General features: G+C 30.3%; 5 protein-coding genes across 8 annotated transcripts; 2 read left to right on the forward strand and 3 right to left on the reverse strand.

The window, feature by feature from the left end:
• The first annotated feature begins 693 nt into the window (after window positions 1-693).
• On the forward strand, window positions 694-4,444 carry LOC147909871 (uncharacterized). Its single transcript, XM_087405142.1, is given in 4 exon segments — window positions 694-1,242; window positions 1,309-1,456; window positions 2,715-2,973; window positions 3,054-4,444. Coding segments are annotated over 4 exon segments (825 nt in total). The 5' UTR covers window positions 694-1,014; the 3' UTR covers window positions 3,244-4,444.
• Nf-YA (nuclear factor Y-box A) lies at window positions 3,346-9,589 on the reverse strand. Of its 3 annotated transcripts, none has more exons than XM_011054526.2 (7): window positions 8,964-9,589; window positions 7,857-8,172; window positions 7,645-7,781; window positions 6,277-6,450; window positions 5,944-6,035; window positions 5,678-5,822; window positions 3,346-5,590 (listed from the first exon to the last, which is right to left on the reverse strand). In XM_011054526.2, exons 2-7 carry the CDS (start codon window positions 8,158-8,160, stop codon window positions 5,519-5,521), a joined length of 924 nt encoding a protein of 307 aa, XP_011052828.1. In that variant the 5' UTR covers window positions 8,161-8,172; window positions 8,964-9,589; the 3' UTR covers window positions 3,346-5,518. The 3 variants fall into 3 exon arrangements, with proteins under 3 accessions (XP_011052828.1, XP_011052825.1, XP_011052827.1); XM_011054523.2 differs by having other exon boundaries at window positions 5,678-5,825; window positions 8,964-9,583; XM_011054525.2 differs by lacking the exon at window positions 8,964-9,589 and adding an exon at window positions 8,253-8,956 and having other exon boundaries at window positions 5,678-5,825.
• Window positions 9,590-10,584: 995 nt separating this feature from the next.
• Lamtor1 (Late endosomal/lysosomal adaptor, MAPK and MTOR activator 1) lies at window positions 10,585-12,912 on the reverse strand. Its single transcript, XM_011054530.2, has 5 exons — window positions 12,675-12,912; window positions 12,371-12,447; window positions 12,176-12,265; window positions 11,614-11,812; window positions 10,585-11,529 (listed from the first exon to the last, which is right to left on the reverse strand). Exons 1-5 carry the CDS (start codon window positions 12,717-12,719, stop codon window positions 11,440-11,442), a joined length of 501 nt encoding a protein of 166 aa, XP_011052832.1. The 5' UTR covers window positions 12,720-12,912; the 3' UTR covers window positions 10,585-11,439.
• A 58-nt stretch (window positions 12,913-12,970) lies between these two features.
• Window positions 12,971-14,204, forward strand: LOC105145146 (vacuolar ATPase assembly integral membrane protein VMA21 homolog). The gene is made up of 3 exons (XM_011054531.2): window positions 12,971-13,178; window positions 13,271-13,376; window positions 13,550-14,204. The coding sequence occupies exons 1-3, from the start codon at window positions 13,164-13,166 to the stop codon at window positions 13,690-13,692; spliced, it is 264 nt and encodes an 87-aa protein (XP_011052833.1). The 5' UTR covers window positions 12,971-13,163; the 3' UTR covers window positions 13,693-14,204.
• Window positions 14,205-15,024: 820 nt separating this feature from the next.
• Window positions 15,025-25,911, reverse strand: Hsc70Cb (heat shock protein 70Cb). Of its 2 annotated transcripts, XM_011054534.2 has the most exons (12): window positions 25,560-25,911; window positions 24,431-24,629; window positions 21,558-21,914; window positions 21,130-21,451; window positions 20,453-20,708; window positions 20,232-20,362; window positions 19,842-20,113; window positions 19,535-19,642; window positions 17,975-18,097; window positions 17,602-17,841; window positions 16,896-17,186; window positions 15,025-16,822 (listed from the first exon to the last, which is right to left on the reverse strand). In XM_011054534.2, the coding sequence occupies exons 1-12, from the start codon at window positions 25,673-25,675 to the stop codon at window positions 16,625-16,627; spliced, it is 2,613 nt and encodes an 870-aa protein (XP_011052836.1). In that variant the 5' UTR covers window positions 25,676-25,911; the 3' UTR covers window positions 15,025-16,624. The 2 variants fall into 2 exon arrangements, with proteins under 2 accessions (XP_011052836.1, XP_011052837.1); XM_011054535.2 differs by lacking the exon at window positions 19,535-19,642 and having other exon boundaries at window positions 25,560-25,910.
• Window positions 25,912-25,925: the final 14 nt, after the last annotated feature.

A 25,925-nucleotide genomic window follows, 5' to 3' on the forward strand; every position in this document is an offset into this window, starting at 1 on the left:
TCTGGACTCTCGAAATTTAAAATATTCAACAAAAAGGCTAATGATAATAGTAGCACATTAGAGTGCAAATAAAATGTATTTCAATCTAATCCTAATAATTCTCGTATTTTTTGGTAATTGCACTTTGAGTTATCTTCAGCGATACTTCGATAAAACGAATTCTTCTAAATAATTCTATAGCAATATAATTCTAGCGATATAATTCTTAAATAATAAAACCAGAAATCTCATATTCATACAAGATCATCATCTCCTTCCCTCTCGAAACCATAAAACTTTTGTCTGAAACATTTTTTGAAAAAACTTCTGCGTTTCGAGAAATTTGCATATATTGATTATAAAATGGTCTTCTCTTCATATATAAGTTTTATATGTAAATATATAAACGCATGTAAATAAATTTATATATTTAATTTTTGCGTTGTAAAAAATTATGTAATATACATATTTATTATAGAAATTATAATATGTATTATATATACATTTATATATATATATATATATATATATATATATATATGTACACACACACACACACACATATATGTATATAATGTATATTATTACTATATTTTTATGTTTATTTATTTATTTAAGATATTGTTTCAAAGTAATCTTAAAATATATCAGAGCAACTTCGTCGAATAATCAATAAACATAATGCAAAGATATCTAAGGACGAAGAATGCGCTCTGAATATGCCTCGGTACATATATATATATATATATATATATATATATAACTTCGTATATTAAGGAATTTGTGACTTCGTGTGTATTGGTATATATATACATACAATCAGCAAAATAATTAAAGCCTTATTGTTTTGCGATATTTGACACATGAAGCAAATTCGTCGAATCACAAGCTAATAACCAAACACATTGGACTGCTGCCTACATCAGCAATTGTATTATCATTATTATGTTTGCTGGATAAATAATTCTCCTAGCAATATTTACAAAATTTTATAAAGAGAATATACTTTAGAAAATAATTGCTCGAATTCACGTGATGGAAATTGAAGATATTGATGACTTTCGAGATTTTATCACGATTTATAAGAAAGATTATCTTGGAAAGAGAGATAAAAGAACGATAAAGCACAAATTATTACCAAAATATTTGCCATCCTTGAACATCTTGAATAGACCGTACAAACAATATTTGCATACTCGACTGGAAAATCTATTACTATCTGAGAACGAACGAAGCGAAGATCCAGTCGACAATTTAAACAGAGTAAAAATGCAAATATTTTTATATTCGTGATTGTATGCTATCATAATTGTATATCATTGAAAATAGATACGAAACAAATTTCCCCACTTAAGAAATGCTTTACCGGAAATCGTGCCAGATGAAATCATAATAAAAAATGACAAGGAAAAATTAATGAAGACTATATATCAACAGGATTATTTGAAGGATTTTCAAAAAGGTAATGATGATTATTGCTTATAATTATAATTAATCATTATATCTATATATGTGTAAACATATATCATGCATGCACTTTACGAACAGATAAAAGGATCATTAAGTCGGAAATGGTAGCAGATAAGATATCACAAATATGGCAAAATATCACAACTATTTTGTTTTTTCTTGATAAAACCTACAAATAGATTGGAAATGTTTGATTAATCAGTTGGAAAAAATAATTTTACTGATCAAAAATATTTCGAAGCTTTTGTAATATTAAGCAGACCATAGGCCCATATCTTATTGGAAAAACAAACTCAACATTTATATCTGTGCATAAGTTCTTTTGTCGAAGTATGTGTGTATGTATATGTGTGTGTGCGCGCGGGCGTACGCGCGTGTACAGTTGTATCATAGATCTGTGAACATGGATACACCTTGTGGCTGTAATCAGGGGATCGATTGAAATGAGATGAAAATTAGAAAAATGAGCAAATTCACTAAGTGACCAATTAAATTATGAGCGGTATTCCTAGTCCGTTCTTATTTCAAGAACATTGTCTTAAGTAATGACTTAAGACACTAATACCCTCTGGCCGGTATTCATAGTCAGATCTTATATTTAAGACCGCAGAGGACTGCATTAGCGACTTAAAACATTACTTAAGACAGTCTTAAAATAAGAATCGACTATGAATATCGGTCCTGATTGGTTCGTGACTTTTTAAGACTGTACTTAAGATGGTCTTGAATATAAGATTTGATTATGACTACCAGTCTATGAATATTCTAGTTAATTCTAGTAATAATAAAAGGGCTAGAGAGAATAAGTGCTGTTCAAGGTGCGCAAATTGTTCAAGAATATCTCTCAATATTCAAATTAAATTTATTGAAGAGACCGAACATTGAGAGAACGAACATAATCGTTAAAACGAATAATAAATTCGAAATTCGTATGTTTCGGTTAGTTTTCTAACCTTCAGCAAAAAATATACGCAAAAAAGTTACATAATTATAATAATATTGCTCGTTATCTACGCATACAAAATTGGAAAATGTAAATCTATTTTTTGCAGTCTCCAGGGAAAAACCAAACTAAATTCTCTTGTCGAGTAGTTTGGCTTGCTTGGAGATTGTAAAGAATAGATTTACATTTTCCAATTTTGTATGCATAGACAACGAGCAATATTAATTATGTAACTTTTTTGTGTATATTTTTTGCTGAAGAAGATTAGAAAACTAACTGAAACGTAGGAATTTCAAATCAAATTTATTATCGTTTTAACGATTATGTTGTCCTACTTGTCGGACTTTTAGTTTTACTTATTTATTTAATATTGTATCAGTACAAATGAATATTTCATCACAATCAGATCGCAGAGAAATAACATTGCCGCAAAACTGGATTATACCCGAAACAATTCAAAAATGTGCATTTCGAAATCCATGGATAATCGCAACGAAAGCATTAATAAAACCACCAAAAATTTTAAAACCGCGCAATAATTTGGATCCTAATCTTAAAGAAAGAGAAATTCTTCGAGTGACGTATGTAAATTATTATAATATCTATATTAATTTGAAATACAATTTTAAAATATTGTTTCCCCTATTTCTTTTCTCGGCAGAACCGGAAATTCCGAATATATGGAAACGATCGGGATTGCAGGAGAAAACATCATGTTACGAAGTCGGTCATCAAATATGAGAGATCACGCATCTGGGTTGCAAAACTCAAATACGAGATCTTGAATATCTGAATTGGAATGTTCACTGATACTGAAACAAAATTTAACTCTTTTTGAAAAAATATTTTAAATAATTTTTAAATTACGATTTTAAAAGAGCTCAGGATTTACATGACAAGGGAAGTTACATGTAAAGTAATGAAAGTATAAATAAAATAAAATCATATGCAAATTGTTGGAAAACAGAATTCATATTATATATTCATAATTACATTTTCAATTTCAATTTCATATGATTTTGGGATAAATCAATTAATTACTTCGTACATTATTTATATAACTATATACATATACATATTATATGTATATATATGTATATGTACACGCATGTACGCACGCACGCACACAGGCACCTTCATATCAATACACAAGAATGCTAGATTGTAATATTACTTGTATAATTCACAGAACTCGTTTTTCATATAATTATTTACATATTCAAATCTAATATCATTTTACAAAATATTTTCCAACAAATATGAATACTTGATATTCCATATGTAACAGATTTGCTGAATACTTTCACATGTGTAATATTTATATTCCGTAATTATATCAAAATTGTTTTAGTGAACTAATTATCAAGCAATTAATGATCAAATTGTTGAAATAATCAATTAATGATTAATTAATGTTCACTTATCATAATTTAATTTGAGATTAACTTAAAGCTTAAAATTTTAAGATAAATAAAATTATACAAGTAACAAACATTAGATACTTAAATATCTTAAATTTTAGTACTATAATTAATATGGAAAATCGAGTTAAATGATGTGATAAAAAATTGTATGTAAATTTATAGCACGAAACTTATCTTTTTTATGTCCTTTTTTAGTCATAGCACAAATTAGATATATATATATATATATATATATATACATACACACACACATATATATATATATATATATATATATATATATACTTGTATGTAAGATATATATATGTTTTATAACTCGCAGATTATCTCTCATAAGCATATAGTACTAAATTAAAAAATTCTGTAAATTTTCATTTTGCAATAATGAAAAATTAAATATCCACAAATCATCATATATCTTACCGCGACAATAGATAACCCAGCATTTATGATTTCTAGAGGCACAAAAAGAATGCTCCTCAAACAAATCATTTTTTTACAAAGTCTTTTTCGTTGATTTGTGGATTTTCAATAAATTTCTTATCTATAGCAAAAATCGCAATCTACAGAATTTTTCGATTCGATTCAGTTCGTTCTATCTGTTTACAAGAGGTGATTCGCGAATTATGCGACACTTTGTGTATATATATATATATATATATGCATGCGCGCATAAGCATGTAAAAAAGAAACACCTTAATTAAATCTAAAAAAAAATACCCAGCACATAATATACATAATTTATGATTTTAGTCCCTCACTTCACAATATTGATAACTATATTAAGACTTAATTAAATTTGATGAAGTTATTAATTTTAACAATGCATTCTCATTCTAATAGAATTATATTACTAACTTATAGTTTATTGTGCCTAAAAATTACTTCCTATACATAAAATTCATTCATATTACAAACAAAAACTCATATCTATTTCGATACAATAAAATCATTATAAAAATGAAAATGCTGCCTAATTATGTGTGTGTGTGTGTGTGTGTGTGTGTGTGTGTATAATTATTAATTGAAAATTATGTATGTGCGTGTATATGTATGCGTGTACCTATATATACACATATGTAAACATACTCAAAGTGCTCCAGAACGATAGAAAACACATTTTTTTACTAATTTAGTAAAAAAAGAAATTAGAAATTCATTTATTTTCTTTAACAAAATTGTTGAATGTTAAAATTATTTATTTTCACTTTCTTTAACGCTATATATTTTTTAATGTTATATATTAGAGATCATTAAATATTCGATCATTTTTCATATGCTGCAACTGATTTCAAATAAACCTTAGATTTTTAATTGTTGAAATATAACAAAAAATGTAGACATTTTGTAATGAATTTGTAATGAATTTGTAATATAATATTGATATCTAATATTATGATAAGAATATTCTTGTTTTCTATTTTATTTTTAGAAATTCAAATAGAATTTATTTCATTAAAATAAATTGTCTTTGATTATTATTAAAAAATATCTAAATCCATTGAGAAATTTAAAGTAAAAAATAATCTGGAATACTTTATGTACAGTTTCATACCGAAAAATTACATTCTTTGTATGAATTATATTTATATTATACATCGCACCAAGAATATTTACACATACAAAAAAATGTAGATGTTCAATATAATCACTGACACATGATTCTTCCTTTTTTTCAATCCAACTATTATCCAAATATTATCTACATCAAGCGACTGTTTGTGGTAACAATGTCGTCATCAGAGATCATATCTTGCAGAGGAATATTTGGCTTCTGCAACAAACAATTAAAAACAGCAAATGTAATTCGCATTCTGCGAAATCACAAACGACTCTGAGAGAATAGAAACTATTATCTTACTTCAAGTACAATCGTGGATACCATATTGTCTGTGTCGTGATATTGTACACCTACATTTGCAGCTGCTATTGCTACAGTATGAACATTATCGGTGCTGGTTGAGGTTGTGATGTGCTGGGTAATCGTGGAGCGATTTGCATTTTGTCTACTGGAACCATTATACTCTTATATGCGTAAAATTACCAAGATGAGACACTGTTTCTTATTCTTTTACAAGAAAAACGTGTATTAAAAAATATATATGTATGTACAAAGTAATCACTTACTTTCGTTTTTTCACTTGACCTGAATGGAAACGGCCACCTTCACCACGAATTCTATTCATCGCATGTCGATGACGAGATTCGTGGAGATATTTCTGAAATTAAATTTTGTTATTTTTATCTCTTTCAAATATATATGTTGCAAATGAATATGACGACAAATAATATAAAAAATAAATGCATTTATATTAATTTGCAACATATATATAATTTTATATTTCATACAAATTAGTATTCAAAATAAACTAAAAAATATTCAAATATAAAAATCTCAGTTTTAAATATATATTTTAAAAAGCTCATTTTTGAATTTCAAAAAAATTGAAGGATACTTACTGGCCTTTCCTTGGGTATCTTCCCTTCAGCTTCCAATTTAGCACGAGCTTGACGACGCTTCAATATCCGCCTATATTGTTTTGCATTGACATATAGTGGTTCTTCTTCGAGAAGTTCAGCGTTAGGCAATGCCACTCTTTGGAACTGTGTTTGTCCGCTATTACCTGGTACCATCTAATTACAAAGTAACATGGTGATTATAGCGATGACATTAATTGTTTCTAATTCTCGGAAAGTTCATATGTCAATAGAAATCTAATACAAGGTTGTCACAAATTCTTCATCTTAAAATTCTATCCCTGATTTTCAGACAAATTTTCATGATTTCTCCTAACTTTCAATAATATTTTGAAATATTTTGTGTTTTCATCCTAATTTGGAAACCGTTAAATATTTTGTTGAGAAATTAATTTAACATAACAATATAAATTATTATTAATATTGTTGACACTGCTTGCAATTTTAATTGTTAAGTTGATAGTATTCCAAAACTGCATAGGTATAACGTACGTTATATATTAGGTCAATATTACATGTGTCTGTTTTTTATCGGATGACAAATTTTTCAAGCCTGTTCATTAGCTATGGGAGATCCGACCTCTCTGTTCTGTGCACATTTGTCATACGACAAAGCATTTCAAGCCTATTGATTGGCTGCAGGCAAGAAAAGTGGTCGAATCTCTCTATTCTATAGCCAATCAATCAACTTAAAATCTGTTGCTACAGTCCACGTGATGCTACAAATATTTCGAGCATTTTTTGATTGGTCAGTTAGTAAAATTCTTTCTTCCAAGTGGTCAATCAAAAATTTTAAACATTTGTAACGTCAAATGGATCACATCCTTTATCATACGATAAATGTAATACTAGCCTTAAACTTCTTTAAAATTTTTTAATTTCCCAGAAAATTTTGTAAAATTCCTTAATTTTTTCCTGATTTCTCTGACTTTAATTTCTCACAATTTTCTGATCTCTAGTTTTGTGGCAACCTTGTAATGGCGATAAAAGAACTTCCAAAATAAAAAAAAAATATAATAACAAAAACAAAATAGACGATAGGTTGAGGAGGAAAAAACAATAACATATGTTTCAGCTTTGATTTAGCCTTTAATAAAGCCTTCAGTAAAGATTTAGAACCGAAACATACATTAGTGTTCTTTACCTTTTCCATTTTATGCAGCTGCCATTAATATTAAATTTATTTATTAAGGTAAATGCGCATCGTCTTCTGCATAATTTCCTATTACCTATTTTGTTTTTGTTATATAATACCTATAATATTATTCATGGTTATTAGAGAAATCAATCTAAGACATCTATAAACATTAATGTAAACTACATAAATAAAAATTTTCTATAAATTATTACCATAACAACATTCCCTCCTTGTGACACTGTTGATGTAGGACTACCTAAAGGTTGTACTGGGGTTGTACTAGCAGCAGTAGTTGCGGTCTGTGATGTTGTACCAGCAATTTGCATGAGATTACCATTAAGATTTATAACTGTAAACAAAAGATATTGAGAATTATTTATACAAAAATATTAAGATGCATGAAATAGATACATTTTCAACTTACCTGTTGGTTGGGCTTGTTGCACTTGACCTTCTAATTGCACAGGTTGATAGATGTAGGTTTGTCCATCGGGAGTTTGAATAATTTGTGGCGTTTGTGGTTGCTGAATAACTATCTGTTGACCAGTACTGGTCAGGCTAGAAACTGGAACAACTTGGATCTGTCCATTAGGCGCTACTTGTGTTGCTGCTACTTGTATCGCTTGCGGAAGCATCATAGTTTGTCCACCTTGGCCCATTTGAACAACTTGTACAGCTCCACCGGTACTACCGACTACAACCGCCTGTCCTTCGCTGAGTTGCTCCATAATAAATCTTTGCTATAATAATAAAATAAAAAAAAAACTAATAAAATACTTCAGAAATATATACATATCGCAAATAGAACTAAAATAGATACCAGGAGATATCATTGATACAATCGTGTATTCATCATAGTGTATCATCATTCAATTTGTATCATCGCTATTAGGTTAACGGTGCGTGGAGTTTATGAGGCAATTATAGAAATTCAACGCAGCCCGTCGACGTGGCGACCACGCCGAGCGGGTTTGGAGTGTTTGGCCTGTTTAGAGCGGGCCATTTCGCTCGATGTGTGAACCACGTGTGGTTTTGCACGTGCGGAACGTACAATCTCCAAACCATGTTTCGCAAATCGCGAGCGGATGAGACGAATAGTGAGAGTGCCTAGAAGAGAGCGTTGCCCAACGAGTGAATGCATCAGAATGCACACGCATGCATATGAAAGAAGGGATGCGCGTCGTCTTGTGGGATTCGCGCCAACGTTCCGAGACGTCTCAGTGGAGATTCGCGAGATGAGCGACGCCGAGCGACGCAGCCGCCGATGCTGCGATCCGCGAACATATCGCGAGGATCGCGACGTTCAACCGCGAGGAAACCTGGGTCGATCGCCATCGGACGTCCGTGGAAAGAGAGCACGATATCGCCTCGGCAAACATGGCCGTGTGGCGATGGCTTTTTTGGCGTCGCGAAGGCGCTGGCTCGCGCGGAGAAACACGCGACGCGATCGCGAAATCAACGTTAAATCGCGAATGTGGGCGCACGACCATTGCCGCGTATCGGGCTGATGTTTGATAATTTGTGAACTTACATTGGATATTTTCGTGGGCACTTTCCCAATTGGTCGACGAATTGAGGACCAATGGTCGGCGAAAGACCGTCCTCAGCTCTTGTGTATTGGTGGCACTGAAAGATGTGAACTGCCAGTCCGATGGCAGTCCGAGCCAAGACCGGTCGATGCCCCTCCGCGCCTCTATGCGGGCCGCCAATCGAGTTACGCGTCTCATCCCTCTCCTTTCAAGCGCGCGGTTTAACTTACGCAATTAAACTGTACATTGTATCATTTTCCGAAAATTCTTCTTTTTAATTTGTTTTACGCCTAGTTGCACCAACGTTACTTTAATTTTAAACGAGATTTAAAACTCTCTCTGTCTCTTTTCGGTTTTAAAACGATTTAAATAGTTTTAAATTTCGCTTAAAATCAAAGTAACGTTGATGCAACCGAGCCTTAAAAGATAAATTCTCTCCTGTTTCTTTCTGATAACTCATTTATAAATTCATTTATACCATACTATTACAGAACTAATATTGTAAAATGTTTTTTATAATTTGTTAATATTATTTAGAATATTTAAAACAATTTCAAGTCTTACTTTCGAATTTGAAGATGTAGCAAGATATTCTGATATAAATTTAAGAAAATAATTAAATGTAAAATAAAGTGAAAGAAAACAATGAACTGTTTACAATAAATACAATACGGTGTTTTTATTTGACTTTCATTTCTTCCTATTCGAACTATTATAACAATTGAATATTTCTCAACAAGATAACAATAAAATCGAGACCAATGTAAAATTAATGCACAATTTTATAATTTTTATTGCTCAAATTTTCAATCGAACAATTTTAAATTCAAATTTTAAAGAAATTCGGATCTGGTGAGAAAGATGCATAACAAGATGTATAACAAAATATTTTAATCTTGAATTTAAAGGAATAGTAAAGAAAAATTAAACTACATATCTATTGTGAAAGAAATTTCTGTTTATAATTAATTACAGTTTCCTTACAGTGCGAAGTTGCACAAAAGTTGTAGCAATATTATAAAGATTTTGCATCAATATTGCTGTAAATTCTGTGCTGTATGGATTTTTATTTGATTTTCTTTTCTATTTAAAAAATAAATCGAATAAAAAATATATATCTATATTTAAATTTTCGTTAATAAAAACAATAAAATTTGATCTGTTTAAAAATACACACACACCTGCGTGCGTACATATACAAAGTAAAAATGTTTTCTAGCTGTAACTTATCGTCTTGGACTATAATTAGAGTTAAAAGTTCTAAAGAGGCTTAAAAGAATACAAAAGAATTTCAGAGGCTTGAAAAAGTACAAAAGAATAATAAATCGAAAGAAATATTTCTCATTCTTCTTAATTTTGCATTAATTATACAAATATTACTATATAAATATTAATACTAATTACAAGTTAGTTAACATTTGTCACATTTATATTTATCACTGCAAAATAGAAAAATTTTTATTATTTATAAATAATTATAAGTTACATTATGAAATACCTTACATAATTTAATATTGTCATTCAAAATCCTTTACAAATTCCTTGCAATTTTTGAAGGCAATAAATTTGCATTAAATCTTTCTTTACAATAGTAAAAGAATTATAATAATTACAAAATCATAGTTATATAAGATTCAATTGAATTTATTGAACAATGATAAAATAGTATTCTTTTTCTTACTTTTATCTGAAGATATGTATATACGAAGTGTCCTGCTATTATTGCATAAATTAGCACATTCTTTGGTCACTTTGGAATCGATTTTTCTTTTGAAAAATATTTAGGCAGTGATAATTGAAAAATTATAATTAACAGCTAATAATTAACAATTAAAAGCAAAAATCTCGTTTTATAAATTAAATTTCAAGGGTGCAAATAAATAGCAAAATTATATTTATTAATTCATTTTGAATAAACTTTATTTTCATAGAATTTGTATTTAATATCATATTTTATTAAAGATATAATGTGGAAGAGAGGCAAGTTGAAAAATCTCACTCGATATTTTTCCTAGAAAAACAACAGATTCGCAGTTGGCCAAAAAATATGCTATTAAGTGTTTGCGTGGGAGAGTGACAGGATACTCTGTGTGTGTGTGTGTGTGTGTGCGCGCGCATGCGCAAGGGCGTGTGTACTTATCGATAAATATTACAACAAATTAATTTTTTACATAAAAATTTCACATAGATAAAAGATTATGACGCATATCTGAATAACACTAAACTTTAAAATAAAAAATAAAAGAGAGAACTGTATATCTATTTAACAATCGTGAAACTATTAGTACATAGCAAGCATAAACAGCAGTAATAATTCAACATTCTGTATAATACATTACAATCGATCTTTTGTCTTAGCATAAGCTAGAATTATAACTCGGACTTAGGTCGATATATTTCCGACGTATTCTTTTTATGATGTTAAAATTCCAGTCAAATAAGACGAAATTATAAATTAACTTGACGGATATTCAACGATCACGATAGAAACGGAACCACCAAATCTTCCTTGTGTTCGACTTTTACATCGCCTAATGCTGTCACAGCCTTGTTGAGCATTTCTGTAATCTATATGTTTAATATATGTATTACTGACAAACTTAGTGCTCTCATAACGAAGAAAATATGAGAAAGATGAAACAAAGTATTTACCAATTCTTGGTCTTCAGCAGCAAGTGGATCGGCAGCTAATGTTCGTTCTGGAGCAGGTATATCCTTAAGTAGGCAAGATGCACCCTCGGGAAATTTAATTCGACCCGATTCTATTCTCTTTGAATACGCACGAGATCTGTCCATATATTCATGCTGTTCTAGATTATGAGTGTCTAATGCGCCCACGTCAATAACATTGCTATAAAAAAAATAATTATAACATCAACTTACAATTTTTAAAGTAATTTATTTTATAATATTTTCTATTGGGAAAACTAATAAAATTATATTATTCCATGAAGGTTATTTATAATGGAGTTAAAGTTATTTTTTTCCTAACTGCAGCTTAACTTCTTTCCTTCTGAATATTATATATTCACTTTTATGTGATATTTTTTATAATATTCAGTGTAGTAAATTCATGACGAAATAATATAAAACAGCGTTAAAAGATTAAAAACAAAATTCTTATAGAAAAAATTATATCTTTAAAGCAAATTAATATGTGATATAAATTATATAAAGAAATCAAAGAATTAAGTACAAGAAAAAATTTACTCACGCCGCAGTTTCATGTAAAATTCTATTCAACGCACTCTGTTCATCTGTCTTCTTAGGCACGGAACTTGCATATTGGTTAACATAATCGTCACTGGAAAGAAGAAAACAAAAGATATAATCTTACTTAAGAGAGCTCGAAATATTATGTCGAACACAAAAATGTCTGTGTGCTTGATAAACACATAAAATAACTCACCTATGAACTCTCGGTACGTTTGTATTATTACTGACAGGATCTACCAGCAAATGTGTTCTTTCATTCGCTTCTCCGCCCTGCAAATAAGCATTGTAATAGATATTTAAAATATACAATTTAAATTTTTATTACTTTCTATTATTGTAACTTTTTCATTACAATACAAATATATGTGATAAATATATGTCAATCAGGCGTTATCACTATCGTCGAGTAGGCGTATTAATTGCGACAATTATCACGCATCAGTGATAAGGAAGAAAATGTTGAAAGTGCAGTAAAACTGTTTTCGCAGTTATTTTACCTGTGGCCCGCTGTCCTCTTTACAAAAGCTGTAGCAGCATCCCATATTTGAACGGAATCCCACCAACGTGACTTTTCTCTATGAGCAAAGTATATCCGTTATTGCAAACGGTCGTTCATTTTTCTATTCCGGTAAACAATCAGGTGAATCAGCTGTGTCGCCGCAAGATTCTACGTATATACATACACAAACATAACTTTATAAATAAAGACTGTTTCAACAAGGCGCATGCAATTAACTGACACGAAAACGACGAAAACTCGGGGACGTGACGAAACCGGGTACATGCAACGTCTCTAGTGGAACTCGTCCTGTACTACTTGAAAACATAACCTTGTTCCTGCTGACATCGCATTAGTGTTGCAACAATATACAAGACTCGATATTAAATTTCGTTCAGCGGAATTAACTGAGAAAGCTGATATTTATGTCGGTATCAATTTTTTTAATTTCGCTACTTTGATATATACATATATTACAGTCGCTATCATGGCAGGTACAAAGGTAAGATCGATAATATATTTATGTATAATCATGTCTACATGATAAATAAAGTTTATCAGTTTACTGTAGATATTATTTTCTTTTTGTTTTAGGAAGTAACAGAGCTGCAAGCGTTTAAAACAGTTTTTTATCACAGTGTAGTGATACTCGCGCTACCTGTGGTCGCTTTCTTTACAAGCAAAATTTTTCTCTTTGATGGTACGAAACGTATATATATGAAAAAATTGCAATGAACACCAGCAAATTTACAGAGAAGAGATAACTATAAAAAAGAATCATTTTTCCATATATTTCTTTTTTGTGAAATCTATGGATTATATTTTAGAATATTTTGCTTTCTTCAATTAATGAATTGCTTTTTTATGTTATAGGTATATTAGGTCTCAACACAGTATCAAGTAATGTGTATTCAGCTGGCATTGCGGTAATAGTATTACATATTGCCTTAGGAGTTTTTATATACAGAGCATACTTTGATGATCGATCAAGAACACCAGCAGTTAAGAGAGATTAGTTTTTTATTATTAAGTACACCTTGGTGATCATACACTTATGACATAATCACAGTCAACACATTTGTCTCGGATAATATTAAAATCCGATTGCACCAATGTTACTTTGATTTTAAGCAAGACTTAAAACTCTGTCTCTCTTTCGCTTTAAAACAAGACAGAGAGTTTTAAATCTTGCTTAAAGTCAAAGTAACATTGGTGCAACTGGGTTTAAGTGGCATTGTAAAGTAAAACTTTTATGTGTTGTCACAACAGTCAACGATACTTTTTTCTTTACTTTTACTTTAGTCAGTAATCAGTTGAAAGCCATTTGCAATTTGCCAAAATTAACAATTAATGCTATCTGCGTAATGTAATTTATATAAAAATGAATTTTTACAAAGCAACTTACATTCCACAATTTCAAACGTTACATATATGCATTACGTATTCCCAGTATATTGTTGGATGTCCACAAACATTAAAATATTATAAATTTTCATGTACAAATAAATATATGGTGAATTAGTATGAATTTATGGCGTATAAAATTTTTTTCTTGATAAAACTTTTCTTGATAAAACACAGATACTTTTATCTATACAATTTTCTTTTATAAAACGCAACTAACAATGGCAATATAAAGTTTTAGTGATTTTTATTTGTTTATTGAAGATAGACGCCCATATTCCCTTCTTTATACGTAAAGATTTTAAAATTTATGACGATTGCATACTATTTATTTTAATTTTTCAAAGGTAATTATTCAAAGGTATTCCAAAACTCGACTGTCAACTCTCTTTATCCTTGTTCAATATTCAGTGAACAACAAAAGGATAAAATTATATTTGAGTTAGCAGAGTCAAGTTTTGGATGCATACCATATTTATAAAAAGAAAAATTTTTCGAAACCTTCTAGCTTACCACAAATAGACTAAACAAACGTAGAATTATTAATATAGAATGAATAATGATTAATTCATACAACTCAACTAATTGCAACGTGGCAAAAAAAAACGTTATCAAAACAAACATTATTTGATTTATTTTTTTATTTGGAACAACAAAATTTGGAATAGCAAATTTTTTTTTTAATATGAATTAGTCGGAACTGACTAAAACTGTGACAATTTATATACGTTTCTACAGAAAGTTGAATGAAGCTTATTAAATGATATCTGATTCATAATATCAATAAAATTAATCTCAATAAAACTGAATATTCAACATCAACTAATTGTCAGATATATAGACGGAAAATAAATGTGATGATTCATCTGTTATAAACATAGAAGTATATAAATATAACGTGACGGTGTGAAATATATAAATAAAAGAAAAGAAAACGCATTACATACATAGTGAAAATTTTTATCATTCAAAAAAAGGAAAGTATTTTTAACACTCATTTTTTACATCTTGCTAATAGTAATTATACTATATATGTGTGTGTGTATGTGTGTGTAATAATTTGCGATTCTTAAGTGCTAGCGATGTGGGAACGACGTTAGGCATAAGAATGAAATATGGACCACCTATCTTGCTTATTCTAGGAACAACTTAATAATTTTTGTGAATCTTCTGTCCTGCAAATATAGCAATATAAATATCGTGAGAGATAAACATATTATGTCATTGTGTAGATGCCTACAAGTTATGTACAATGATATATCTAGTTGAATTAGAATTCTTTAGGAAATGAAATTTTTGCACTAAAAACGATTCAAGTCCAACTAAAACTAAAAAAGAAATTGCAATAAATTCTTGTAACATCTTTGCAGATATTAATCCAAAAATTAAAGCAAACTTAGCACAATTTCAATTAGCGAAATATTAATTTAAGTATCATAAATGCAGCAAAAAAAATGTGACAGCATTTACTGTCGACTACGCGAAAATGCTGGAATGAACAATTGTATTATCAAATACGTAAGATCGCCAGCGAAATAATTATTTTTCAATAATTCTTGCCTTTATGAAATAGAATTTCTAAACGCTCCGTTTTCATTTTAGTCTCAATCATCGTTCTCTTTATTGGGAGAACCAATAAAGGAAAGGAGATTTGAATTTGAAGGGAGATCATATGCGTTAGAAGAATTTGGAATGGCGTTACAATTGGCTAAGAAAAGTCTGGATCAAATAAAATCTAGTTCATAATTTAATTTAGTCAATTATATCTAACTTAATTTTGTGCAAATTAATGTGAACAAGAAGTAATTATAAGATTTAGAAATATTTATTACAATATTTTTACATAAAAAGCATTTATGTCTATTTATGTAAAAATGTTTAAGTTTTATTATATTTTTTTATAAATATTGCAATACTGTAAATCCTTTTTATATAATAGATGTTACGTAATAAATTTAAAAAATTACTTGTTGTTTACATTAATTTGTACAAAATTGCAGCACTCGCTCTATACATTAAAAGTCACAATTTTTTCTACTGGCAATAGTTTTCAAAATCCTTTTGAAATATTTATTTTGTATAGTTCAATTATGTGCACTTAGAAGCGTATTAAAAACTTAAAAAAGAAAAACAATTTTCTTCTTTATAAAGAAGCTTCAATAATTCGCGATTATTTCTCCAAAATTTATTCAGATTATAATTATTTTTGTAATAATATATATTACGAATGCCAACGAGCTGCTTTTAAGCAAAAGAATATTTTTTTCACATATTACATGAATTCACAAATTTACATCATCTCTTTAGTTTCTGCGTAACACGCTTATGTTGATGATAGTATATATATGTCATTAAATAGCTTAATTTGATATTAATAAATGTTACGAAGAAAAAAAATAAACAACGAAACAGAAAAAAATCGTATGTGCAAGACTACAACATGTCAAGCTTTTTGAGACATGATTTATCCAAATGAAATACTTCCTATTTCAATGTTATAATAGATTTATAACATTAATAAAAACACATAAGTTGCGACGACCGTTACTCAACATCCATTTTTTCTTCCTCTGTTTGTTGCTGCTGTTGTTGATTGGATTGACTGTGATTGTTACCTTGGGCATTTTGATTTTGATTATTTTTCTGTTCATCAGCAGGTTTATCTTTTGGTTTTTCTTCTTTTGGTGGTTCTACTTTAGGTTTAGGCTTATTGAGAATAGGTAGTACCACACTATCCATTGCCTAAATAACAAAAAAATAAATACAATAAAAGAAAATTGTTTATGATTACAGCTGATTTTTTTTCAATACTTACTTGTTTCTCGGCTCGAATCTGCGCTACAGTAACTGGTGGTTGTTGCGTGCGAAGTGTACTCGCAAGTAGAATACGTTTCTCCTCTAACCATGTCCATTTCTCTTGCACAGTTTTCTCAACTGTTTTCACTTCTTCCTCTGTTAAATGAGAATACTTGTCATCCTTTCCATTCAAGATTTTTATTTGATCAAGACTTTTCTTAATCAATTGTAATGCCACTCCAAGTTCTTCTAACGCATAAGATCTCCCTTCAAATTCAAATCTCCTTTCCTTTATTGGTTCTCCCTGAGACTAATAAAATGAAAACGGAGCATTTAGAAATTCTATTTCATAAAAGCAAGAATTATTGAAAAATAAAAACTAGAAAAACTTGTATATAAGATCATTATGACCGAGCACATGAAGATCTTCTCGTTATTGTCCGTATATGAAGTATAAAGACCGATTCCTAATGATGCGCTGTTCTTTGAGTAACAGCGATTCCGCGACAAAACTCGTGTGAGTAATTTCAGGAGTGATTGCATTGAATGCGCCCCTATGTGTCTCTTTCAATTATTATAACGTATAAGCATTGCGTTTTTTAAATGGAGTTGTTTATTGCACGTAAATCTCCGTCAGCGCGAGTGTCCGCAAGAGCTCGTAAAACATATGAGTGAATCCGATGGACATAACATTATAAATCGATTAATATTTTATCAAATAATACCTTCAAACGCGTCAATCGCTCTGAATAAACTTGTCGTTGACAATCTTCTCCTTCTTCATAAAGCCAATTTTCAGTATCATCTAATGTACGACACAATGTTTCTTTATCTATTTCTGTAATGAATGTAGCTAATTGATCCTCTTCGGACAATTTAGCACGCAGATCATAAACATATTCTTCCAAGGCATTACGCGCGTCAACTCGTTCTTTTTCCTGTTTATCTTCAGCAATCATTTTACCCTGTTCATGAACAAAATGTATGTAATTATATAATGATTCGATGTTACAAATTTTTTTCGCTATATTGTAGACAAAATTATGCAACGTTCATAAAAGTTACGTAATGCTTGAGATATATCTTAACAATACATACTTCTTTTTCTACTGCAGCATCGAGATCTCGAGGAGATAGTCCGCAAACATTAGCTTCAATAGGTAAATCAATTGTACGAATGGGAATCTTTTTTTTACTTTTATCATCGTTTTTATCATCTCCCTAAAACAAAAAAAATTTGCTAAATATTTATCGATATATTTTGTTCGGCACTGTATTTTTTGCATGAAACCATAAAAAAATCGTTTACAAGAAAGTTTATTACTTCATATTTTTCACAATTTCTTATTTAATAAGATTTAACAAATAGGCGCACTATGTGAAATGATATGCTTACATAAATTGAGAAATTTCATCTGCATAAACACTTACCTTATTTTACAATACTTTCTTGAAACGCTTTTTTGTTTTTAATGTGATTTTACATCTTTGTGTGTATGTGTTTCTAATGTAAGAATGCAAAATCAAGTAAACAAAATTTTTATAACATAGAAAAAACTAAAATGGAATTCAGGTGATGATAAAGATGAGACAAGGATAATGGGGTATACACTTTCGTGTGTAGTTTAGAATCCGTATAGTATCGTTTCACATAACAAAAATATAGTATAAAGTAAGTTTATATAATTCGTCTATACATTCGTACTCATATAATGTATTAAATTATTTTTTTTTCTTTCTATACGAATTGAAAACTAATCAGTGTTGCCTGCCTTTATACTTAAGAATATTTGTATAATGCTTTTATTAGATATCACTGTCTCTTCCTTCTGCGACCCAGTATATAGAATAGCAGAGTAAAGACAGACAGCACAGCTGTAACACAGCTGTTCTTGGACCCATATGCATTATCAAAAAAAAAAAATGTAATTGTAAAGGTTATATTATATACTGTAATATTAATAAAAGAGCAAGCTCAATTTTTTCTAGATTTTTATAGTGCCGTTGAATAGTCGAGTTTGCAGAAGAAATCGACACAGGATCTAAAACACGAGCTTAAGCCAAACGCATCATGCATTTGATACCAATCTACAGGTTTAGCTTACAAAATACAATACATAAAACTGTTTGTTATCATATCCTAATAAAACTCATATCCTAATAAAAAAAGTTAAGGTGCATAAAAAAAAAATAAAAATAATAAACATTTCTAAATCTTAAGATATAAAATAAATGCATTATAAATTAAAGTTATATCAAGGATATTTTGATTTCTCTCAAAATTATTTTATAGAAAAAATAAAGAATGTGAATCAAATTAATTACTCAATCAAAGCAATTGATCAAAAAATGAAATGTGCGAGAATGCATTTAAAGTTGTCAAATTAATGACAAGTATACGCTTGCATTATATAACGCAATTATCGCAATTATTGTGCATTCATTGTTACGACAGAGTCAATCTAATTTCTGTTTTAAAATAAGCGATAAAGCTAGCATAATAGAAAGAATACTCAAGTTAATTGGCCCTAAATACAAAAAAATCCTCATAAAAACTCACAACAAAGCAACGATTAAGAAATTAGAGAATTTATCGCACACATGTCTCAATATGGATGTATGCGTATGGGTCCAAGTAAGAGATAGTATGCCCCGTACCGAGCCGAACCAAGAGAGAATCCTGGAGGAGTAGGAAGGGGCAGAACCCCCAGCACCTTTTCCACCATCATCAGCATCTGAGTTCCGTCGTGTCTTATCCATGCTCACCTAAACCACAATAAACTCACATAGTCATGCACCTGAAAGCTGGCAACGCACAAGATCGCACACCAGCATAGAATGATTCCAAACTTTACATACTCCATATATCGTAACATATTTATTGACAAATCAGAATCACGATATTCTATTCTAAGATCGCTATCCCTTTTCATAAACTTTAAAATATTACGACGAAATTACAAACCTCTGGAGCTGGTGGTTCGTTAGCCTGTGCATCTTGATCAGATTTATCTTTTTTATCTGTCGCTTGTGAGTCAACATCCATGTTATTCTGTCGTTGTTGCTGCTGCTGTTGAGCTTCCTCTTCTTCCTTCTCTTGTTGAGTTGGCTCACGTTTTTCAATAAGCGAAGCCGACGCAATGGTTAAAATACCGTTCAAATTCACTCTTACCTTCACCTTGACCTTTGCCGATTCACCCTCTGGCGTAGCCTTTATGTTCCTTATTGTAAATGTTCCTGCGTAAAAAAAAATGTAAGATATAAGATAAGTGTGAATAAAGTACATATGCCTCTATTTTAAAGACTTCCTTAAGAAATAAAATTTTAAGTGAGGTAAATAAAATTAAATCCATACCAATATATGATTGGGGATAACATGAAGGTGTTACACTATAACTAGCTGATAGCGTAAATGGATTCGAACGATAAAACGTCAACATTTTTGAAAATGGCACAGGATGATTATGCCCGAATACTTCCATTTCGCTAAAAAAATAAAATTAGAAAAATCATTTAATTTAATTTAATTTTTATTAGTGAGATAGCAAGATAACAGAAAATTATAATTGTACGTACCCTTCTTCACCTTGATTTGCATCCCACATCAATTTCAAAGGATATGGCTGTATATCCGTAACAGAAAATTCACGGACACGCACGGCAGGGCTCAGCATAGCACACTGTAACGCGCAACCACGAGCAACTGCTTCGTCTTGATTCAGTGTTGTCGATATCGGTCGACCAAAAATTTCCTCTACTAAACGTTTAATAGCAGGAACGCGACTCGATCCTCCCGCCAATTCGATTGCATGAATTTCCTCTAGCTTCAATTCTGCCAAATTATACATTCTTAATAGTACAAAACGGAGTATTAAATGTACATGGACCATTTTTATATTCCTACGTTAATATTTTTGCTCTTATATCTTTCACAAAAAAATATTTTAGACAAAAGTTGTACGAGAGACGGATAATGATTAAATCAATACTCGAAAAAAAAGTTTTGAGGTTGCAAAAATCAGTATCATTTTTCAAAATAAAATTGCATTTACTTTCTCCATAAAAAATGCAATTGTAATGAATAATCTAGAGATTTTGGTCCATCTAGGACAAATGAATTTACGCCAATGGAACAAATATATAATAATATATTATTAGTATAATAATATATTAGTATAATATATAGTATAATAATATATAGTAAGAGCAATATGATCAGGTCTGTAGAAGATATTAACTATTTGCGAACTTACTCGAATCTGACAAACATTGCTTAAGAGTTTTCTCAACACGGTCAAACAGATGAGCACATAGTGCTTCCATGTCGTTACGTTTCATCTCGGCGTGTACATCCTTTTCGTCCATAAAACATTCAATATTTAAGGGAAGGGTAGTTGAATTAGCTGACATTTGTTTTTTCAGTTTCTCCGCTTCTGCTAATAATCTTAAGTACGCTCGCGGATTGGTGTGTGCGTCAATGTTATATCGCGTTTTGAATTCATTACAGAAATGTTCCGTCAAAATAACGTCGATATCTCTTCCACCCAATTGATTATCGGCGGTACTTGCCAACATCTTTAACATAATGAAATAAAAATAATGTAATTTCTCTCAAGCGTTTTTGAATGACATAATTTTAATCTTGTTGTAACATTCATGTTGATTTTATAGTACTACTAACCTTAAGTTTGCCTTTATGAAAGGCACAAACGCTCACTTGCAAGCTGGCATTACCGCAATCCACAAAAACAATGTTTCTAGGAGACGCTTCTGCCGCTGGCAAATCTTGCTTATAAATACCATAACAAAGAGCAGTAGCAGTGGTCTCATTAAATAACCTCAGAACATTAAGGCCTGCAATCTTAGCAGCGTCAAGTAGAGCTTGACGTTCAGCTTGAGTAAAATATGAAGGAACTGATATGACACAATCATTAACAGCAGTTTGTAGTGCTGTTTCAGAAATATCTTTTAATTTTGTGAAGAGCATAGCAGTAATTTGCTCTGGTGAAAAAACATGCTCTTCTCCCAGATATTGTACCTAAAATATCAATAAAGAAAATATAATAAAAATAATTTTTAACAATTGTAAACCATTATGTAATTTCGGATAATGTGTATATTTATATTCATGAAATCTATATAAGCAACATAATGCAATATAATGTCATAGCATCCTTAAAAGATATAAATAAAATATGAGTCTCTTGAGAGAATCTTGGCAAAATGCCTAAATTACTTTCGATTCGTAGTTACAGAATTATATAAAAAGAAAGTTAGATCATTGAAATTTGTTACACAAAATTGCTCATTCTTCTTTTTTCCTTCTCGTTTACATAAATATATTTTATTTATAAAAGTACAAATGAAAACTTTATGATTATTTTAAATAATCTTATTTTTAAAACTTATGAAAAGAAGAGCATAAAACCACTGCACGAGATATTGTTTGTATTTAATTATCATTACATTAATAAAACATTAGACGTTTTGGCCACAATCTGGCCATCTTCAGTAAATTCACAAATAATCTTAAAACGCAGAATTACATATCTGACATTAAATTCAGCCGTCATGTAATATAATTATGTATAAACGTGTATCGATGTGGTTTCGATGTTCACGAACATTCCGACCGATTTAATATTGAAGAGTATTGAACATAGATGAAACTTGATTGAAAACAAGACTTCGATTCCTTTCCATGAGTTTAAAACAATTATGATTATAATTAACTCTACATTTTTTAAATTTGACAAAAAAATATTTAGACAGATTTTTGGCATGCCAATGGACTCTCCATTGTCCCCTATATAGCGAATATTGTTCTACAAGACTTAGAACAAGAAATTATTACTATTAATAATATTATCTCGTCTTTTTATTTCCGTTATGTTGATGACATTGTATTATTCGTGCATAAAGACAAAATTGAGAAGGTTCTGAAATTGTTTAATTCATATCATGAAAGGCTAAGATTCACAGTTGACTTTGGCGATAAAAATGGTATTAATTTTTTAGACATTAAACTAATGAGACAAGAAGGAAGAATCATCTTCGATATTTATAAAAAAACTTACTAATTCAGGGAGATATTTAAATTATTTTTCGAATCATCCATTAGTACATAAAAGGGGTGTAATCATCGGGCAATTAGATAGCATATTGCTTTTATCCCATCCAAAATTTCAAGAAAAAAACATCTCTGACTTAGTTACTCTGTTAATGAATGGTTATTCTCTTAAATTCATCTTTTCAATAATAAAAACAGAATTAAAATTTTAAAAAATAGAACGAATTTAGATAAAAATAGTGAGTATAACAATAATGAAAGCGATTCTAATTCTGATTTAAAGAAAAAGTTTTTTATAATACCATATTTAAGTAAAGTATCTGAAAATTTTAAAAAACTATCACATATTCAGAGCTTTAATATCGCTTACAAACCTATAAATAAATTGAAGATAGATTCATTAAAACTGGAAAAGATCCTTTGTGTAAAGAGGACCATTGTGGAGTAGTGTATAAAATAAATTTAAATTGTGAGTCTTCTTATATTGACCAAGGAAATTAAAAACTTGAATAAAAGAACATAAGGCTGACATAAAAAGATCCACCTCGGAGATGTCAATGGTTTCACGTCACCAGTTAAACGAAATGCACGAATTGGATTGGGATAATATCAGAATTTTAGATACAGAACAATCATTATTAAAAAGAAGAATTTCTGAAATGATAAAAAACCAAATAAATAGTATCAATAAGCAAAGTGACATTGAAAGTTTGTCCGATGTTTATCTGCCTTTTCTAAAGAAAGATCTCTCTCACACTTAATAAATAATTCTAGAACAATCTAAACTTTTGACACATATATATATATATATATAAATAGTGATAACATATATGATAAATAATAACACACAATGTCACGACGAATTTCCATCTGTGTAAAGGGAGTGCTTAAGATTCATCATTTTTTCTGTAAAACAAGTAACGATTCTATTCTCATACATTTCAACTAGAACATTTTAATGATAGGTTAATTTTTTAAATTAGAATCTGGAAATTCTTGTTCTACATAATTTGGAATATGACAATTGGCGCTGCAACATTGTTGTATGATGCACCTTCACAAGATGAAAGAATACGTTTATACATAGTTATATTACATGATGGCTGAATTTAATGTCAGATATGTAATTTTTCATTTTAAGATTTTTAATGTCAGAATTGAATTTAATGTCAGATATATGTTGTAATTCTGCGTTTTAAGATTATTTGTGAATTTACTGAAGATGGCCAGATTATGGCCGAAACGTCTAATGTTTTATTAATGTAATGATAATTAAATATCACAAATAATATCTTGTGCAGTGATTTTATGCTTTCCTTTTCATAAGTTTTGATTTATAAACCACGTTCGTTTTTATTATATATTTTTATTATATAATCTTATTTTTATTTTTATAATTACAATTTATATTGTTCTCACAAACAGTATTAAGATAATAGAAATTAACAAAATCATTCTTTTCCACATTCTGATACAATACTTACGTGTATATTGATACTTCCATCAGCTTGCGGAGTTATTTTATATGGAAGAAATCGCAACTCGCATTGAACTTGAGGATCATTATATTTTCTACCTAATAATCTTTTAAAACCATGAATAGTATTCTTCACATTGGTTACCATTTGGTTCTTAGCTGCAACTCCGAGTATTCGGTTTTTCCCACTAAACGCCACACATGACCTAGAAACCAGTATCATTTTTTTGTCTGTTACTGACATCATATATCAGTCATACATAATTGTATATAAATGATATATATAAAAAAAAAAAAAAAATTTGCATTTTACTCTTGATATTTCATACATATAAAATCAAATATTAGAGATGAATTTTATATATTTTTATTATCAATATAAAGTGTTGTATAAACAAAGAAAAAAAGCGATATTCATAAAATGATGAATTAAAAAAAAATAATTTTTTATGGATACATGAGTTGTAGAAGATCGGATTAATCGCTGAAAATCGCATCACCGCATCCGGATTTATAGACGATTTATGGAGGATAAATATAAACGTAGTGACAACTCCAAAAGGAAAGCAAGGAAAGCTCCTACGCAGGCGGAGCAGGACTTTTTGGGATAGACCAAAACACATGAATGTGTGACGCTATGCCTGTAAATGGTATTATGGTAATGCGATGTTCCGAAGAGTGCGACGATAATCCACGCGCGTGTAAAACTTCGGTCTGCGAGTCTTTTTCATTTTAAAGTTTTTTTTATCAATAATTTATTGCACGGGAAATTTAGAAAAAAAAAAGAAAAACAATTTCCATGTCTCGACACGTAAAGAAAGTTTTGAGTTTTTTGTCCGATCATCGTTGAGTCTTTTGGAAACAGTCGAAATTCGATAGGCCCCAAATTTTAGGTTCACTAAGCGCAAAAAACCGGGAAATTGTTCCTCTTGAAGTCGCAATGGTATCGGATGGAAGTGAGGTTGCAGGACAAGCTATATATTTCCAAATGGTACTTCGGGATAAAAAATCTGAGAAAAGGGGGAATAAATTAAATTCGGATTGGAAGAAATACGAGTGTTAGGATTGCGGCGCGGCGTGGCGCGACGACGTGACAACAAGGCCGGTATCCCTCTCAATCCCAAAGAGTAACTTACGGAGTACTGCGAAGACTATAGTCATTCGCTATGGTTTCGATGCCGCCGGCGCGGGCGACAGCTACGTAACAGCTCTCATTACCAAAGTCGATCCCGATCACGGACATCGCGGCCATGGCTGATTCGACTGAATCGACAATTTCTTCAGTGACACGAGATACGTGAGGAACGTTCGACGTTCAGCACTTCGTTGGTACTCGTGTGTCCTCACCTCTGTGAGAATCGAGACTCGACGAGATTCACGGTGATTCACCGTTCACTACCAGACACGCACGATGTTCCGTAGGAAACGCTTTCCAACGCACGACACAAGCGGTCACAAGAGGTATGATACGGCACGACACGGCGACGGCACAGCCACTGCCT

This window comes from Acromyrmex echinatior, chromosome 4, assembly GCF_024713525.1.
Source record: "Acromyrmex echinatior isolate Ae372 chromosome 4, ASM2471352v2, whole genome shotgun sequence".
NCBI lineage: Eukaryota > Metazoa > Arthropoda > Insecta > Hymenoptera > Formicidae > Acromyrmex > Acromyrmex echinatior.

What these genes read in the sequence shown, in the direction of transcription:
- Nf-YA (XM_011054523.2), bottom strand. Translation starts at nt 8,160, where the DNA reads ATGGAGCAACTCAGCGAAGGACAGGCGGTTGTAGTCGGTAGTACCGGT. An exon ending in GGTCAAGTGAAAAAACGAAA is followed by an intron (nt 5,826 to 5,943) that starts GTAAGTGATTAC and finishes TAATGGTTCCAG; the next exon opens with TAGACAAAATGCAAATCGCT. An exon ending in TATCCACGATTGTACTTGAA is followed by an intron (nt 5,591 to 5,677) that starts GTAAGATAATAG and finishes TGTTTGTTGCAG; the next exon opens with AAGCCAAATATTCCTCTGCA.
- Lamtor1 (XM_011054530.2), bottom strand. Translation starts at nt 12,719, where the DNA reads ATGGGATGCTGCTACAGCTTTTGTAAAGAGGACAGCGGGCCACAG. An exon ending in AAGAGGACAGCGGGCCACAG is followed by an intron (nt 12,448 to 12,674) that starts GTAAAATAACTG and finishes GCTTATTTGCAG; the next exon opens with GGCGGAGAAGCGAATGAAAG. An exon ending in ATTTTACATGAAACTGCGGC is followed by an intron (nt 11,813 to 12,175) that starts GTGAGTAAATTT and finishes TTTTTTTTATAG; the next exon opens with CAATGTTATTGACGTGGGCG.
- LOC105145146 (XM_011054531.2), top strand. An exon ending in CAAAATTTTTCTCTTTGATG is followed by an intron (nt 13,377 to 13,549) that starts GTACGAAACGTA and finishes TTTATGTTATAG; the next exon opens with GTATATTAGGTCTCAACACA.
- Hsc70Cb (XM_011054534.2), bottom strand. Translation starts at nt 25,675, where the DNA reads ATGGCCGCGATGTCCGTGATCGGGATCGACTTTGGTAATGAGAGCTGT. An exon ending in ATGGAAGTATCAATATACAC is followed by an intron (nt 21,915 to 24,430) that starts GTAAGTATTGTA and finishes TTGATATTTTAG; the next exon opens with GTACAATATCTGGGAGAAGA. An exon ending in TTCATAAAGGCAAACTTAAG is followed by an intron (nt 21,452 to 21,557) that starts GTTAGTAGTACT and finishes ATTATGTTAAAG; the next exon opens with ATGTTGGCAAGTACCGCCGA.